The sequence below is a fragment of the Pinus tabuliformis genome, chromosome 9, assembly GCF_031772625.1.
Source record: "Pinus tabuliformis cultivar Carrire ecotype Pingquan chromosome 9, CPIR1, whole genome shotgun sequence".
Taxonomy (NCBI): Eukaryota; Viridiplantae; Streptophyta; class Pinopsida; order Pinales; family Pinaceae; genus Pinus; species Pinus tabuliformis.
This window is the reverse complement of record NC_142307.1, coordinates 388,742,783-388,762,864: the sequence shown is the minus strand read 5'-3', so window position 1 is coordinate 388,762,864 and position 20,082 is coordinate 388,742,783. Positions and strand designations below refer to the sequence as shown.

Here is a 20,082-nt window from a genome sequence, read left to right as displayed (position 1 = left end):
GCCCTCATAGAACTTATTGAAGATTGGAAGGCTCACCTCTCAGCGAAGTATGCTAAGAACCAGTTTGCTTGTGCAATTATTGACCGGATCATCCAAGACGACAGGTACAAACTAGCTGACGAGGTTATTCATTATATGTATAGAATATACTTCGTTCCCGAGTTCGCGCTCAAGGAGAAGGTTTTGAAGATCACACATGACATTCCATTGGCTGGACATCATGGTTTTTTTAAGACGTACTAACAAATTTAGGAACGATTTTCTTGGAAGAGTCTGAAGAAAGATGTGATGAAATACGTTAAGGAATGCATGACATGCCAACAGAATAAGGTTGAGCATACGCATCCTGTTGGTCTTCTCCAACCTCTACCTATTCCCGAACAAAAATGGGAGAGCACCTCAATGGACTTCATTACAGGGTTGCCCAAAGTGCAAGATAAAGATTGCATTTACATCATGGTGGACAGGTTGACCAAATTTGCACATTTCTTTGCAATCTCATCTCATTATTTAGCCAAGTAAGTAGCAGAATTGTTTTTCCAAGAAGTCTTCAGACTGCATGGACTGCCAAAGAATATAGTTAGCAAATGCGACAGCAAGTTTATGGGTGTTTTTTGGCAGGAACTCTTCGGGTTGGTGGGGACTGAATTAACCCCTAATGCTAGTTATCATCCGCAGACAGATGGTCAAACAAAAAATGTGAATAAGTGGATTGAAGGGTAACTACACAACTATGTGATGGGTCAGCAAAAAGCATGGATCAAGTGGTTGTACCTTAGAGAGCATTGCTACAACATCACCTACCACTTAATCCATTGGAATGTCACCATTCACACCTCTATATGGGTATGATGCACCATCCTTTATAGACATGGTATTTGTAGACATCAAGGCACCTATTGCTAAGGAATGGATATAGGAAAGTCAAGACATCCTTTGAGTACTCAAGCAAAAAATGCAGGTTGCTCAAAATCGACAGAAATTGTATGCAAATCAGCATCAAACAGAATGCAACTTTGAGGTAGGAGAACTCGTCTTCTTGAGATTGTAGCCCTATCAACAGTCTACCCTTAAGAAGAGTGGCGCTAAAAAGCTGGAGCCAAGATTCTGAGTTGTACAAAGTCCTTCGAAAAGTTGGCGAAGTGGCGTATGAGTTAGAGCTTCCGAAAGACAGCAGAATCGATAATGTATTTCATGTATCATGCCTCAAGAAGGTCGTGGGGCAGCAAGTCACCACATCTGTCAAACTGTCGCCCTTGGACGAAGAAGGGAAACTAGAGTTAATTCCAAAGACAATCATGGTCGTGCGGGAAAAGAAGTTAAGAGGGAGAGTAATTCCATAATACCTTATCAGGTGGAAGAATTTGCTAGAAGAGGACACGACTTGGGAAGGGAAACATATTCTGCATCACCCGGATTTGCAATTGCTTGAGGGCAAGCAATATCGAGCAGGGGGGAATATAACATCCTCTACGAATTGAGAACGAATGGGACGAAGTAGCCTATCAATCCTCGTAGGCTATAGTCCTCCAAAAAGGGAAAAAACCACAAATATTCCCACTATTGGGCAAGTTTTGGGGCAGTTGGGCAAAGAGACCCAAAGTTGGGTCTTGGAGTAAAATTTACTCAAACATTTTAAAGAAGAGACCCCTCTAGGAAATTTATAAAGATGAGAAGGATGAATTCAAATGGAGCATGAAGTGTGGATCATCTCATTCTGTTTTTTACCATTAGCTCTAAGGGTTTTAAGGCCCCTTCTCTCTTATCAATTTCGGTGGTGAAAGATTCCACCCTAGTTGACATCTTTTTCTCTTCTCTCTATTCTAGGCATAGGAATCTCTTGAAGGAAGAATGAACTCATTGAAGGCTTGTTTTCTCTTGCTTGGGCACATGGTTTCTAGCTGGGCAGTGAGTATGTTGGGTTACAATTATGGGTTGGGAACAAGGGTTTCTTATTCTTGTATGGCACAAGCAATGAAATTCCCTTGTGCATCTTGTCTGGCCACAGGGACACGTCCTGACAGAGGAGCAAAGTTTATGTACGATTGATCCTTGTTTTAGGCAAAAACAAACATAATATTAGACAGTGAGTTCTATTGAAGTTTGAATACTTGGTCTGCGCACAGAAGACGTCACACAGGAGGACAATGAGGATTCCTAAATTTGTTCTGATATCTCTCCTAAATAAACGAACTCCTTTGTTGATCTCTGAAACCTAGTTCTGAAGCAGAGTTTATCTAGATTGCTCACAAAACCACAATGGCTTATAATCTGAGATTTGGGGACGACTAAGGATCTAAAGGAAGCGAAATCCTATGGCTTAATTTGTAACTGCTACCGCTTAAACTAGCAGGTGGTCTTAGAGGGGCATTTGCTAGGTCAAAAGCAACAATGAACGTTGAAGCTAAAGCCCACTGTCACCACAACTAAAGCTTCCTACTCTTTACGGACTTTCACCGATGGGAGGAGACCTGATATATAGAGAATCACTTATGAAGGATAGATCAACTAAGATGGATGTGAAGTGATCTCGGTGTCCCTTTCCTAGGAGAGACTCAAGAGTGGGACTTGCTTGCTTCTTAAGAAAGTTGCAAGGTTCTCTAGGATAGGGGAATAGGGATTTGAGGGCTTGGCTTAGGGAATGTGACTTGTGAAGGAGCTTCCTAAACCCTAAAATCCTTGTGGAACTTGATTTCCCGAGTGGTTTTTTTTATAAGATATGGGACCACACGGAACCAAGTGGACCCAGGTTAGATCAAGAGGAGGGAGTTTAGCAACCAAAGATGAGCTTGACCTAAACAAGGAAGAGAAATGGATCAAAGAAAGGATCTTCACTTAGAGGTGCTAAAATGATCCCTATGAGGTACTAGCCTAGGGAAACTTAGAGCAAAAATCGGTCTAAATGTTAGGGCTTGGGATATCTCGCAATCCCACTATTAGAATTCCTTCGAATTTGGAGAAGGCCTACGAGACACACCAACGCAAAAATGCCCAAGAGATCGAAGTTTTTCTATGGGTAGTTTGCCAGGAAAATGATACCTTAGGATGCCCAATGTGGCTAGACCTAGAATAAAGGAGAAAAGGTGAAGAAAAACGATTCTTAAAATAATCACCTTATGGTAGACCAGTGCTTAATCCTTTGGGGAGATTGGAGTCAAGAAGAATAATGAGAATGGACTTCATTTCTAGGTCAAGGAGGCTTCAAGGACTACTTCACTTAGCATTAGGGCAAGAGAGAGTGACCTTAAAGCTTTATAATTTGTTTTACAAGATGAGATGGCTTATCAAGATGAATTCAACCATAGAATTATCCCTAGGAAAATTCGTTCAACATACATGGCCCATACATAGAGAGATGCTATCTAGAAACAATAATTCCACAATTTCACAATAATGCATGCAGCAATTAGCCCTAGTATAGCGAAAATCCCATTATCAATGCATGTGACAAAGTAAAAGAAAGAATAGCATTAAATTTGTACTTACATGTAAGAGAATATATCCAACCATCAACAAATTGCCAATCAAGAAGCTCCAAGACAAGAATAGATAATCCAAACATCAAAATTCATTCCATGCTCCAAAATTTCGTCCACCAAGAAGGAATAGCTAAAAATCTCTAGAGAGATACAAGTCTAATCCAAGTGATGATGATGAAATGAATCCTCATCACTTCTATTTAGCTACTTTGGGCCTACATTAGCCCCTAAAATAAAAATAATGTGTAAAATAATTAACTTTTGGTGACAAGCTCACCAAACTAGCTCATAAACAAAAGAATAAGCCTCTCAAGAGGTCGAATGATCAACAATACATGTCGTTGGGCCTCCTAAGAAGCCTAATGAAGTCCATAAGTGCCACAATGATGAATAGGACTCCCAAAAGTAGTGGGCAAGGGGTTGGCCCCTTGTTCTCCAAATAATAAACCTGTGGTGCTCCCAATGGGTGTGAAGGCACACAAGTAACCTCACGGATCTCCAAGTACGTCAAAGATGTCTGTAGACCATTTGTAAGAGCTCAAATGATGGTGTAAGTGATGCCACACCAGCATACAAGTCCTGGGTCATCTGCCAAGTGCATGGTACAACTGTGGGGTCGGCTGGGCATGGTGAACCAGGTGCATCTTCCTCGTCCAATAGGTGAATCTCAAGCAATCTCTGAACATCTTTGGAGATCCATGGAGTGTTTTCTACTATTGTGGAGGCCCATTGCTCTCAACACACATCTACATGTGCCAATGTAGCCCTCTGGAAGGTTACGACCCCGTATAGGGAGACCAAACCCAAAATGGAGACCATCTACAATGCTGCATAAGATCCAATGCATCCCCTAGCCTTCTAGTACAACAAGTCATCAAAGAAAATCAAGTAAAAGAACTTACAAACCATGGACAACAGGTGGGCACTTCATAATGGCATGCCCTTCCATAGTGGGATTTGGCATGTGCTAATGTCTCTAAGCTCCAAATGGGGTTAACCAAGTATCCTATTAGGTGGTTTCTACTTTTAAAGGGGATAGTATGTCCAAGGTACATCCTTTAAAGGGTGGTGGCATGTGATAAAGAGATGAATGGAGTAGGGAATGAAAGGGGCAACCCTAGGCCACATGTTGGGGTACAAGGGTAGCTAATAAAAAGGGAAGCCCACACTTGGGTATATAATGTATAAGAGGGAGAAATCGTGGTGCATGAGGTGCCCCAGCCTTGATTTTTCCACCCTTCTTTATATGCCTTTTTCCTTTTATGATTTTTCTTTAATTAACTACTCAGGGCTCAAGGGATAAGAGCATGATGTGTAAGATATAGCAGTGGATACCCCCTTTAAGGTAGGGCGGTTCATTACCTACCAAGGGTTGGGACAATCATGGGTTCCTGAATGATAAAGAAGGCTCATCTAGGGCCTATAGGAACCAGGGTGATGGCCATGATGATTGGGTAGAGCTCATGTATTGGCTTTTGCCCACATGCTAAATGTGTTTGTCCCAGCCATCTTTTACATTTTGTGGTACATCTTCCTGTTGAATGTATCCAATTATGCTTTTACTTTTCTTTTTAGCAGCATCAACCTCCAAGGCATCATTCCAGGCCCGACCCAAGGTGTGGGCAAGGGCAGGGGGAAGGCTAACCCTATGTGGACCCAGTGGAGGAATGTGGACGCAGGTGGAAGAAATGATGAATGTGGTTATAATGAGTGGAAGGGGAGTGATATATGTAGATGAAGGAGCGGGACCACACAATTAAAACCAGGGTTTCCCGTATAGTATCATCCCTAAAGCCCAAAGGTCAGTAAAAGAGATCCCACAGGACTAGGGTCCAAGGTTAACATCCAAAAGAGGTCTAGGGGACAAGAGCACATACCTATCCCACTCTTTTCGCCAAATCCCCCCATTAATCCATGTGCATACGTATTCATGATAAGCAAACTACAACACTCAATTACCAAATGACAAGGCATACCTTTAGGTTCAGGAGACCCACCTTCAAACATATGATCATGACAGATTGGCAAGGGACCACACGCTGGCTCAGGTGGCGGAGAAATGGCACAACGACCTAGTTGGTGGCTACAAGGGGTTGTTGGCTGCCAGCTGAGGACCATCTTGAAGAAAAAAATTCTCCTAGGGATATCACCCACAAAATGGTGGGTAATAGTAACCTAGCGCTAGAAGTCAGAGGATCAGTGGTGTAGCACATGCTTGATCGATGACAACACCGAAGACTATTTGCAATTGAAGGGGAGCGTATTTACCCAGGTCTATGAGGGTTTTTGCCTGCGACGTTGATCGAATAGAGCAGGCAGCACTAGAAGGATCCTGTATGTAGAAATTTTGAATAATATGACACTTATTCACAGGGATTATCCTGATTATACACTATTGCGGAACGCATGCATAATACATAACCTCCTCTACGTTGATCATCAATTTTGCGGAATTAAAAACAATGAAACATCAATCGCATGCGCACATTAACATAGTATGTACTGGAGAAAGCATACAGTTGAAAACCCCCAACTATCTGTATATTATAATGATAGAGAACATGTAACAATACATAGTACAATACTCCTCACAAGTACTCAGTACTATCTCCACCTGTTACACACAAACTAGCTCACATCTAAATCAAGTCACAGGTTCAAATCTCCTCTGCTGTCTGCTTGCCTCTACTGTGCAATCCAAAGTGAGAATGATGTCTTTCCAAGCTCGTTTTCCCTTGGTTTGTACTGCGCAATCCTCATTGGCAATCTCAATCACTCATTGTGCAAATCTCATGCACAGGTATAGTCACAACTGATAGCAGTCTCACTCTTTCACTCACCTCTAACACTTGTCTCCACTGAACTATCCATGCACTAAGTTGACTGATGTATTCTTTAGTTGATTTATGAGTTAATAATTAGTGAATTAATAATAATTAATTCACATCACTCATCACTAGTGTATTCTGCAGTTAGACTAAATACAACTAGTTCAACTAAGTCAAACTGAACACAACTCCATCAACTCCTCAATCAACTCCACCAAACTCAATAACTTGAGTTCTAACTGAAGTCCATCATGCAATAGCTCAACTGACCCATAAGAAAAAAGTATTTCCTTCTGACAGTTGCATGTGCCACATCCGTAGCTCGAACTGAAGTGCTGCAAGAGGATAAGATAATGTTTATAGTCCAAATATTATTAAGAGCTAATAATATTCAACTGTTCTATTTTTAGACTGGCAGTCTAAAAATAGACTTCGCCCATATGTCTAAAAATAGAAGTCCATCTATTTTTACCAACATGACCAATCATCCACAAATAGCATCCTGCAACTCATAGACCATGATCCATATGTCTAAAAATAGACATAGTCTAAAAATAGACTTTGCACCAAAAATAGCCTGCGAGCCCACTTAGTGAAGGCGACTTCTTTTCACTAAGCTCCATCATCTTGTTGCATTTTCAACACTCCCTCTAAACAAGATATGGATTATCTGCAACCCCTATCCTACAACTCTGGAATGTTCTGCATGCAACACATTTGCCCAGTCCACTTGCTCCAACAACACTTTGAACAAAAACACTCCCAACTGACCACTCTGTTGGGCTAGGAACATATTATGATGCTGAAGCTCTACCTACTGCTGACAAGTGCTCCCTCTCTGACATCTGCGCTACTGCAACATCTCCATGCATCTCGCACCATTGCACACCTCTCTGTGCCACCTAGCACTGTGCAAAACACTTGTGCCTCTCACATTGCTGCAGCCTACTAGCTATGCGTTGTCCTGGGATTTCCTACACTGTCGCTCTCTCTGCCGCTCCATCCGCATCTGTCTCTACCCAATCAGTCAGTTCCTGCTACTCCACATCGGGGCTCCCGTAGTAAGGTCTCATCCAAGAGGTTGGGTACCTCAAGGATCCTGCCCAGTGTTGCAGGAATCGCCCCCCCCGGATCCAAAGGCAGAATCGCGAATCGTACGAAATCGATCCGGAATCCCCACAGGAAGCGCGATTCCGTTTTTGAGGTGGCGCGATTCCGTTTTTGAGGTGGCGCGATTCCGGGTTAAAAAAACGATTCCTGCCATTTGAGGTTGCGGCCCCCCGGAATCGCGGTTCGGGAGGCGATTCGGGCAAGGGGTGGCGCCACGCAACCTGCCCGGAAGCGCACGCCACCCGCACGCCACCCAGGCGCAACCCGCACGCAACCCGCGGAGGCAGCGAATTAAACGTATTTTTTTTTAATTTCTTTTAAAATTTAACTTAACTAGCATGAGGGGGTGGGTTAGGGTGAGTTTAGGGTGACTTTAGAAAAGAATAAAGCCCCCATTCTCTTCTCATTTTCTCACTTTGAGTTTATGAGAGTTGGAGAAGAGAAGAGAGGAGAGGAGAAGAGAAGAGAGGAAAGGAGAGGAGAAGAGAGGAGAGCTTGGAGGAGTGAAGAAGGAGGAGCTAGGAGAAGGAGGAGGAGCTTGGAGCAAGAGCTTGGAGGACTTCATCTACAAGAGCTAAAGAGGTAAGTTCAAACCCCAAACTCCCTTGTTTTTTTGAAAAAAAAATTGTATTTTTCTCCTCCCTCTCCTACTCTTTCCCATTGTTTCTACTTGCTCCTTTATTTACAGGTTGTCCACCACCTATATCCATATTCCAAGATGGTGTTCTTTTGGCTTCTATGTATCATTCCACTCTTGGTTTTAATGATGGCAAGGGTGAGGAATAGAGGGGAAGAGGAAGGGGATGAACTTGGTCCTAATAGTAGTGACCCAATGTATGATGAGGAGGAAGGGTTTGAAGAGGAAGGGGATGAACTTGAAGAGGACACTGAAGCACAAGATGGGAAAGGTACATCAAATCCCTTGTGGAACTATGTGACCAAACTTGAAGGGGGAAAGGGTGGTGGATCTTACAAATGGATGTGCCCTCATGGTTGTCATGGAGGAAAACCATATACGGGTTCATATACCCGTCTGAGGAGGCATCTTTGTGGGGTGCTAGACAGTGATGAAAAAAAGGGTTCTGTGGGGGTAACCATTTGCCCAAACATTTCAAGTGAACAAAGACAAAAATACATCAAAATAGAGATGGCTGCACAACGAAAAAACAAGAAACAAAAAACTCATTCTGAATCAAGTGCAACCTCTAAATTTGGTAGTTGCCCATCTCCTCATGGTACTTTTGCAACCTCTGGAGGTAGAAAAACAATAGGGGATTTCCTTAATGTTGCTGGGAGGGATGATGTGGATGGAAAGATAGTCCGTTTTCTTTGTGCTTGCGGTGTACCATTCAATGTGCTTCGCTCTCCCTATTGGCATGAAATGGTAAAGGCCATCAATGAAGCCCCAAAAGGATACAAGGCCCCCAACTATGAGAAAGCTAGAACAGTGTTATTAGAAAGAGAAAAAGCTAAGGTTCAAAGAGCTTTGACACGTTTTACACATGAGTGGGTGGATCCTGGGGTATCCATTGTATCAGATGGGTGGACAAATATTAGAAACCAACATTTGATAAATGTTCTTGGTGTTTCTTCTAGTGGTGCAGTATTTATTGCATCTCATGACTCCTCCTCCATCAGTGCAACTGCACCAAACATTGCAGATCTCCTATTGAAATCAATCAAAGATGTTGGTCCGAATAATGTGGTTCAAGTGATCACAGATAATGCAGCAAATTGTAAGTTAGCAGGAAAAATTATTGAGCGTACTCATCCACACATCTTTTGGTCTGGGTGCCTGGTTCACACATTGAACCTTTTGATGCATGATATTGTGAAACACAAAGATTGTGGGTGGATTGCTGAGGTTTACAGGAAAGGGAAGCAGCTCATTAAATTCATCACAGGGCATACAAGGGTAAACTACTTCTATGGCACTTACTCCAAGTTGCAATTGCTTAAAATTGCAAAGACAAGATTTGCTAGTTATTACCTCACCTTTAGGCGGCTAGTGAGGGTGAGACAAGCTTTAACTAATCTGGTGTGTGCTGAAACATGGGATGAAATTAACACTGACACAGATGGTGCTAATGAAGTCAAGGACACTGTTCTTGACAGTTACTTTTGGTCACAGGTTAAATATGTTTTGCAATTCACCAAACCAATTTATTACATGATCAAGTTTGCAGATTCAGATCGACCAGTAATTGGGCAGGTGTATGAGCAAATGGATAGCATGTTGGGGCAGATTAAAGACATTGTTGAGCCTAGAGATACCACCTTGTACAATTATATTCGTGAAGAGGTGGAAAAACGATGGGATATGCTAAATGTTCCATTGCATGCATTAGCATATGTTTTGACACCTAAATACTATCATCCATCATGGCTTTCAAAACCAGCACCTGGGGGGGGAGTCAGGAAAAAACCACACCAAGATAAAGAGGTTCACGAAAAATATATGGCTGCATTGAGTAGATTAATCCCTGATAATGAGGAGGCTGCATTGGTACGGAGACAGGTGAGCAACTATACGAGCAACACTGGTCCATTTGGGAGCATGCATGCAATTCAAGATCGAGAGCATTTTTCTGCTCTTGAGTGGTGGAACATGCATGGAGGGCCTACTCCACTTCTACAGAGTTTGGCATTGCGGGTGCTATCACAGGTGGTAAACACTTCTTCTGCAGAGAGGTGTTGGAGCTCTTATTCTTTCATCCACAGTGTTAAAAGGAACAGGTTGAATTTAGACCGGGCAGAGAGCTTGGTTTATGTTCATTACAACTTGCGATTGTTGTCCCATTACTGTGAAGATGCAAAGTCTAATAAAGACTTGTTGACTTGGGACAAGAATGCAGAGGAGCCCAATTTGGAGGATGGAGTGTTGCGACTAGAGCAATTAGAGGATTCTCTTATCCAGGTATGTCCATTGTGGTATGAATTTTCCAATTTTCCCTTATAAAGCATTTATCTAATTCATGTTTTTAATTTTTTTGTTAACTAGTGTTTTTTTTTTGCATGAATTTTTTGAGCGATTCTAGGATGATGACACGGGTGTTGATATGCCACCACCCCCACCCCCATCTGGTCCCTTGGTTTCTAGGTTCCATGGTTCAACACCAACGGCAGGGGGTTCTTCTTCATCAGTTCCAGTGCCACGACTTACACAGGGACCATCTTCTTCATTGCCACCACGTGGAGGCCCGCCATCACGTTCTATTCGTGGTGGAAGGAGGAGAGATTAGTAGATATATTCACAATCTACTTCTTTTTGTCATAGATTACTCATTAGACTTGTAGACTTGTGAATTTGAATTTTGAACCTTTTTGGCTTGGCGGTGACCAAGTGACATATTTTGTAAACATTATTATTTGAATTTTGGACATGACAAATGTTGACAGTTGCTCACTTGCTAGATAAATCATAATATGCTCTATGTTTTATGTTTTATAATATGCTTAAATGTTTTATGTTTTATAATATGCTTAAAAATTTGATGTATGTTTGTAATAGCTAGAATATAGATGATTGTTGTACATACTAGTAACTACAATGGAATCATGGATGCCATATCTATCTTGATTTGTGCAAAAATATGCATGTTTTCATGTCTTCTACAATTAATTTGGTATTTGGGATGTTTGGTTTGAGTATAAATGCAAAAAAATATAAAAAAATATATATATATAGCAGACGCTTCCGCGGACGCTTCGCTTCCTAGATTTTTGGAAAATGACGCTTCCGCGCTTCCGCTTCGCTCCCGCTTCGTGCAACATTGATCCTGCCCCTCATCCTTGGGACGATCACTCTATATCTCCCCACCTCCTACCTGGAGGTATGGCTGCATGTGATCCCTCAGCCCACCTGGCTCGAAGTTTCCCCCTACTGGAGGTCTCTGCATGAGTAGATGTCTCTACTCGATCTCCTCTCAGCTTCCCTTGTTGTGGCTGCTCCACAACCTCCTGAAGCTGCTGCACCAATCGTGGCTCCTCCACAATCGTCTGAGACTTCTTCTGGCTCTGCATGTTGAGAGGTAATATATGCTCCCTCTCAACCACTAAGTCTCCATCAGTTGCCTCGCTGCTCAAGGCTTTGCATGCATCTTGAACCTCAAGAGCATACAGGTTCTTGACCCGTGAACCAATCTGCTTCACCTGTCTAGTGATGATGTGTCTAAGGAAAACCTTTTCCTTACTGAAGACTACATCATAGCCTCTGTCTTCCAGCATCGCGATCGACACCAAGTTTCTCTTCAGTCCTGGTACATACTTGACATCGGTCAAGGTAAGGCTAGCTCCATGCTCCCTCTGAAAAATAACTGTGCCTACACCTGAGACATTATACTTCTCATCATTACCCATCGCTATGAGTATCTGGAGATCTTTCTCCTCCAAAGTACTGAACAAACTCTTATCACCGGTCATGTGGAAAGAAGCTCCACTGTCAAGAAACCAACCACTTCCCACCATGGATGAAACTATACATGCGAAGAGTGTGAAATCCAACTCAAACTGTGAAGCAAGTGCCTCACCTTCAGATCCTTCCCGGATCCCTTCTTGGATTTCTTCTTTGGGCAATTAGTAGCATAATGGCCCAACTCATGACAATGAAAGCATCTCACCTTCGACTTGTCAACCTTCTTCCCATCATTGGAAGAACTGGATTCGGAAAGAGAACCCTTCTCCTTCCCCTTCTTTGCTTTGGCAGCCAAAGCGCAATTTTCTTCATCAGATGCCTTTGATGAAGATCCGTCCCTGGTATTCCGCCTGATCTCCTCTTGCACAAGATCCGACCAAAGTCTCTCCCATCCTGGCAATTTCTCCCGACCATTGACAGAGTCCTGATAGGAATGCCAACTCTTCGGAAGACCAAGGAGAGCCAAGCTCACCAAGTCCTCATCATCGACAGTCACCCCCACACTTCCCAGCTCATCCCGGCATTGGGTGAACTTCGTGAGATACTTGGGCATACTGTCTCCATTCTCACACTTAATGTTTCTGAGTTTATCCTTGAGCACCAACTTCCTCTGGTCGCTCTTGCTTTGGAATAAATCTGTCAACGCTTTCCACATCAAGTATGGAGAAGCCTTTCCATGCAGGCTGGATACAATGTGATCCTTCACGCCCTCCAACAGAATCCTTCGACACTTTGTTGTCTTCTTTTGCCAAACCTCAACGTGAGCAGCATCAGTAGGCTTTGGAACCTCAGCCTCTATGAAATCCTTCAACCCATTGTCATCTAACACCGCCTCCATGCTGTCTTTCCATGCAATATAATTCGAGCTGCCTTCAAGAGCATACTACAATCGCAATCTGTTGAAAGACATTTCAACTTTGACACCAAGAAAACACTGCTGCAAATTCGAATTCCACCAGCTCAAAACTCAACCGCTTCTGATCTAAAATTCGTGAGAACAAAATATTTCTCGTACAGAGATTGACTGTATGGGCATTCACCGGATATCTCACCTTCCAAAAGAAGGATGAATCCAGAGACTACCTGGCCCAATTACAGACTTTGCCTGAAGAAATAAAATGTAATCACTTTCTGAATAATAGATCTAATGAACAACTCTGCTCCGATACCATGTAGAAATTTTGAATAATATGACACTTATTCACAGAGATTATCCTGATTATACACTATTGCGGAATGCATGCATAATACATAACCTCCTCTACGTTGATCATCAATTTTGCAAAATTAAAAACAATGAAACATCAATCGCATGCGCACATTAACACAGTATGTACTGGGGAAAGCATACAGCTGAAAACCCCCAATTATCTGTATATTATAATGATAGAGAACATGTAACAATACATAGTACAATACTCCTCACAAGTACTCAGTACTATCTCCACCTGTTACACACAAACTAGCTCAGATCTGAATCAAGTCACAGGTTCAAATCTCCTCTGCTATCTGCCTGCCTCTACTGTGCAATCCAAAGTGAGAATGATGTCTTTCAAAGCTCGTTTTCCCTTGGTTTGTACTGCGCAATCCTCATTGGCAATCTCGATCACTGATTATGCAAATCTCATGCACAGCTATAGTCACAACTGATAGCAGTCTCACTCTTTCACTCACCTCTAACACTTGTCTCCACTGAACTGTCCATGCACTGAGTTAACTGATGTATTCTTTAGTTGATTTATGAGTTAAATTAATAATTAATTCACATCACTCATCACTAGTGTATTCTGCAGTTAGACTAAATACAACTAGTTCAACTAAGTCAAACTGAACACAACTCCATCAACTCCTCAATCAACTCCACCAAACTCAACAACTTGAGTTCTAACTGAAGTCCATCATGCAATAGCTCAACTGACCCATAAAAAAAGCGTATTTCCTTCTGACAGTTGCATGTGCCACATCCGTAGCTCGAACTGAAGTGCTGCAAGAGGATAAGATAATGTTTATAGTCCAAATATTATTAAGAGCTAATAATATTCGACTGTTCTATTTTTAGACTGGCAATCTAAAAATAGACTCCGCCCATATGTCTAAAAATAGAAGTCCATCTATTTTTACCAACATGACCAATCATCCACAAATAGCATCCTGCAACTCATAGACCATGATCCATATGTCTAAAAATAGACTTTGCACCAAAATAGCCTGCGGGCCCACTTAGTGAAGGCGACTTCTTTTCATTAAGCTCCATCATCTTGTTGCATTTTCAACACTGTACGTGGCTAATCGAGGCACAAAGTTTAAGAACAGGGAACCATGTTAGGAATTTTGGTTAGCATGCATTTTTGTCTTTAAATTATATTGTGCGAACGTCCTGTTATTGTGGGGGACAGAATACTGACATATGGGATTAATATATTGTGGTTTAAAAATTGAATTTATTTAGAGTTATATTATTCTGTTCACTATGTTGCATTATTAAGAAGGTTTGTTTAGCTTGTCGCATCATTAAGAGGGTTGACTGAAAATTTCTATTAACTACATTGAATTATTGTTTACTAGAAAAAGTTTGTGAAATCCCTAGTGTAAAAGGAAAAAAAATTGCCCTAGAATATTAGATGCGAAATGCCCTCCTCCAAGGTGGTTAGTCCACATGTCTTAAGTGTCCATCATCCTTAACAAGTGCACCCTTGTAAACATGTCAAACTACCACATGTGTGCCAAGTACTAGTACCACATAAAGAATTATGCCTCCCTGGCATTGATCCCAAGGTAAGCATACACCCACTAGGCTCTCCAAACATAAATCAACCAAAATACAACAAAGGGACTAGGGGTCCATAGACTTTCCACATCACATGAAGCACTCCCTAACTAGGTGAAACACTTTAAGTTTTTAAGCAACCAAAAGCTAACAAAAAACTCATAGCATGGTGCAAGACAAAGTTGGCATGCACATTCAACATAAAGGACCTTCGCATTGTATACTATTTCTTGGGTCTAAAGGTCTTGCAAGCTACAAGTGACATCTTCCATAGACAGGTGAAGTACACACAAGAGATCCTAAAACTCAGATAATGGATTATAAGCCCTCAACGACTCCTATGATTTTAAATCTGAAATTACATGATAACTAAGATTCAGATTTGGTAGATCCTTTGGTATACGGTTGATTGATTTTCTTATGTACATGGTGAGTAACATTATTGATATTTGTTTTACAGTTAACTTTTTGAGCCAATACATACTGAAGCTGAGGCAACATATTCACTAGGTTGTTGCAAAGCATGTTCTTCAATACTTGAAGGGCACAATTTGTCATCGTCTAAGGTATCTAGGAGATGATGAGCTGACATTGCATGGTTTTGTGGATTCTAACTATGTTGGAGACGCAAGTGGTAGAAAGAGTACTTCAAGGTTCTAATTCAATTTGGGTTTAGGTATGATATCCTAGTTCAGGAAGAAGCAAAAAGCAATCACACTTAGTTCAATAAAGGCAGATACATGGAAGCCAATTCTACTTGTTGTGAGATCATCTGGCTTTGCAAGTTCATAGCCAAGCTGACTGATAAAATGATGGATCCTCTTGTGATATACTTTGACAACCAGAGTTGTGATGGACTCTTTGAAAATCTAGCATTTCATGACCACTCCAAAAACATATATATCTGATACCATTTCCTCATGGACAAAGTTCAAAAGAGACAATGGTTCTTGAGTATGTTCCCTCGGATTCACAAGTTGCAGATATGTTGACAAAGCCCCTAGCTAAGGGGAAGTTTGAGATGTTGAGGGGTGGACTTGATCTAGTGGAAAACATTTTCCTTGCAAAGAGGGAGTGTTATAGTTTACCTATTGCTCCAAATTGCTCTTCCTCAACAATGGCACATTCCAATAGAGTTTTCAACCTTGATCTACATGCAATAGCATGCAGATTGTAGTGATGAGAGGGGTACATTGATTAAGGAACAATAGAGGGATCTAGTGGAGGCACATCAGTAGCTATGTAAGCAATCAATAAGTGAGGTTGCATGCATGCACTAGATTAGATGGAATGGTTGCATATGAGTTAGCGCACACTGCATGAGTAAGGCACACTTAGTCTTGGGAATTGTGCATGTATAAGGGAACAATGCATGAGTATTTTGTCTATTATGGGAGGGAGCAATTATTTAAGAGGGTTGGGCACATGAGTTCATGCAGCCACTTAACTCCGGTGTTCTTGTTCTATTCTAGGCAAATATGAATATCTATACATGAGGGCACACTAGTCCTTGAGGGTGCACCGTGCACCACTGCATGCATCTACATTCAGTACATTTCCCCTTATCTCCTATTTTATAAAGGAGATGCAAGGCACACCACTATGTTGGTAGCAAGTTGATGTTTTAAGCTGTTTGCATTATGAGTTCATTATTTTCAGTTAATAGAATAATAATACATATGTTGTTTTATGAGTACAGATTTGTGTATTTGTTGTTTCATAATTACCAACAGTATTGTTTGCAGATTAATGTATGCAGAGATTGGTGTTTTGATTGAGGTTTTCAGTCTTGAAGCTACCTAGAGTTTAGGTTATTCTTTCTGGGTGCAGAATATGCTTACCATGGTCTAAAATTCATCCCGGTAGTCAACTAGGAGTCCACCGGGAGCACACTAACAACTCGACTCAGACTAGTACTAATGGCAACTTTGCTAAAATTGGACCCAACGAAAGGCAGTCTCTTTCCATGGTTATAATTGCATTGTTAGTCAGGCTTTTCTCAATGCAGATCTTTTAACTGCCCTCATAACTGACATAACTACAGAAAAAGTTTAAAATCTTCACTTTTAATTTTGTGAATCTGTCTGTGTTAATGAGAGATGAGATTAAGAAGTTGAACATCTTGATGTAACTCTTTGTTCGCTATGTGTGAGTTTCTTTGATCACATGTCAATTCTAACAAAAACAAAATGTTAAGCCTATTTTCTATACTGCCAAGAGCTATATGTCTAAATGTTTCAATGTCTGATAGATACTGAATTCTAGAGGTTTAAAGGTAGTCTAAGAGATGTTATTCAGTTTGCTATCTAGAACACCCTACTTTTATGATTTTTTCTCGATTCAATTTTCTACTCAGTCGAGTTGTTTGTGAATTGTCTTTTGTTTCTTTACATTGTTGTCTTTGAGATGCCTCCTTAACTGCAAGCTCACTATAAATCAAAGTGACATATCCCTGGTTGAAGATTTCATTCCCGGTTAATATGATTATGACTACGAACATTTTAAAAGAAAACAGATGCAACAAGCAAGCACTGGAGAATTACTTCTATGATCATTCTGACAGCAATCTATCTAAAACTAATAAGCGAACAACAGTCTAGGTATGAGAAAAAGGAACACTGACTTGAACAACACCGGCGAAAGACTTGCTCCAACCATAAGTAGATGACAGAGGCATAATGGCAACAGACATTACAACTCTATCAGCATTGCAGAGAGCCATTGCCAATGCAACCATTGCCACAACCTTCACTCTTTCGGAAGTAATAAACTCAATCAGATTTGGTGATTTCGAGACTCCTGAAAAGCGGCCCAATTCAGCAGGAGACTCGGGAAGCCCCCCATCACTTCCTGAAACTACATTTGCCCTAACAATCTGAGGATTTTTCAGACCCTTTGTACTAATCCCAAATTGGGTTCTGGAATTGCTAGTCGACCCCCATTTCTGCAAAGAGGGCATTCTACTTCCCAATCTGCCTATAGAACTACATAATTCTATTTTCGCTTCTGAAGGCCGACAAGGGCAACAATATCTTGTCACTGTGATAAAATCCTGCTTGAGCGAGAAGTCAGGACTGCACTGGTGCTTCCGAAGGGATAGTCCCCAGTTCATCATACTGAGGGAAATACTGTTGCCCACCATTTGTCAGTAATTTGTTGGGTTGAAGAAAAGGAAAATCCAAATGGGTGATGAAACCCAAGTCAAAATTGCATTGATGGAGAGAAATTTGCTCGGAGGAAAAAGTTCAGACCGTCCAAAAATAATTTGTAAATATTCCAAAAAGCGAATTCGGGTTTATCTTCATATCAGAAATTCTGAAACGGAGTGTATCGCCAACGATGTTCCTTCAATTGCATGCCCTGTACAGGATGTAGTAGTTTTGATTTAGTATCAAAACGCGCATATCAGGATGGCTGTATACATATAGTTTTTCAGTTGTGCATGTTAGCATCTCTGGCGTGCCGTGTGAACGTGGGTAATGCTAAATGGTTTCAATACGCCCACTGGAACATGTTCGTTGGTCATCCCTAATGTGAAAAACGGTGAGAAATGACGACAAATTCATGGCACTTGGTCTCCCAATCGTATGAGACAGAGTCGAGGAATAACGACAAGTTCGTGGTCATATGAGACACTGTCGTTCCTCACAAAATCGAAAATTGTATGCGATGCAAAACCGCCCATTTATTGAAATAGGTGTAAAAAGCGACACAAATCATATAATATGTTGGATGAGTTTCACTCGGATATGATAGTTGGGGTGCCGGTAAACATCATTAACATCAAAAGTTTGCGATGCATCACAGATTTTTAATTATGAGAGAGTGTTACGAGATTAAAAAAAATCCAAAAGTTTAGGTGAAGATAACAGAATAAATTTAATAAAAAATTATGAGGATAACAGACTAAATTTAATATAAAAAATTATGTTGTTTTGATTTTTCGCTTTAACATTAATACGAGATATAAAATTTATTATTATTTTATTATTAAAAAAATAAAAATTCACTCAAGAGACATCACATCAATAATCTTTAAAATGTTAATAATATACTTTATCACCTTCAGTTGCTAATTTTTAATATTAGGTCTAGTTGTTGTATTCCACTGATATTCCTTCTTGGCTTCATTCACTATCATTGGGTTGGGCACCGTCCCATCAACTAGGGGAGTAATCAATAAGGATAAGGTCGGTGGATCCAGTCTGGTAAGTCTCTAGCAGTCTTTATTTGATTAAGCAATTTATTTAGCAGCGAGTGTATATAGGGCAAGTGCAGGTATAGGTGGTATTCAGGTGGGTAAGATGGGTATCCGGATAGCAGGGACATGAATTATAGGGCTTCTAAAAGTCAATACGACTGGTTTAACTAAGCTAATTGCGTACCCAAGTGTATAAGATTTTTTTTTATTTTTTTTTAAATCTAGGATAATCGGTCACTGGTGAGAGTTATCCTGAATAGACCCAGGATCAAATCTAACTAGCTGCTACAAGCGTATAAGATATTATAAGTAAGGGAGTATGGAATCCAAGGGTAGTTCCCCACGCACGAGAATTCTACGACAGGTAATCAAAAAGCTTTTTTCAAAGGTCAGAGGATTATCCCTCTACAGAATAATCAGGTACCTCATTACAATATTATCACTATTTAGAAGGGAGGAGATTTCTAAAGAAAATTGTGAGATGAAGATGTGTTTGGGATAAATATTGGTGAAATCACTTCTACATCATCATTAATAATTGTGTAATATATATTCAAAAATATTCACTACTTGCTCATATAAATATATCATTCTTATTTATATAATTATTATTTTTTTCCATTATATTTATCTTTGTATATAATATTTTTTTTAATACATAATTGACAAAAAGCATGTTGACAAGCTATTGTATATTCAAGTTATTAGAAGTTTAATTTGCATAGACATATCTCACCATATGAATATAATAAATATATAAAATTTAAGATTTTTTGTGTTTTATATTGTGTTAAATAAAATATTATTAAAAAGGTTTTATTTGACTAAAGGAAAAAAAATATTATTTTCTTTACTTAAATTTACATAATGTGCATGCAAGTTTATGTGATGGATCTTTGAATAATAAACATAATTAATTGAGATTATTTTTCACAAATAAATTATTACATGTTTTAAATATTTTGGGCGAAATTTGGGGATAAAATTTTTCATGAGATTGTAAACTTTTATTGTTAAAACTATGTTTTTGAATGTATAAATAGATTGAGTGCCCTCAAAAACCCCTTGGACACTCAAATTATGTCGATTATAAAGCCCAAATTTACCATTTCAAGAAATCTCATAATATATGCGTAAAAAAGATGAAAAACTTTTAATACTTAAACTACACTTTTTATATATATATATATATATATATATATATATATATATATATTAATTGACCCATCCATGTTAAGATATCATTTTTTACATATCTCAATTATTTTCATTATCCTTTTATG

The 20,082-nt window shown here is 40.1% G+C and overlaps 1 protein-coding gene across 1 annotated transcript in view; it reads right to left on the bottom strand.

The window, feature by feature from the left end:
* LOC149148781 (putative anion transporter 3, chloroplastic) overlaps positions 1-18,227 on the bottom strand; it is a 233,072-nt gene extending 214,845 nt beyond the window's left edge. The window contains exon 1 of the mRNA XM_089439780.1: positions 17,222-18,227. Coding sequence (XP_089295906.1) covers positions 17,222-17,740 — 519 coding nt within the window. The 5' untranslated portion in view covers positions 17,741-18,227. The remainder of the gene's footprint in view (positions 1-17,221) is intronic.
* Positions 18,228-20,082: the final 1,855 nt, after the last annotated feature.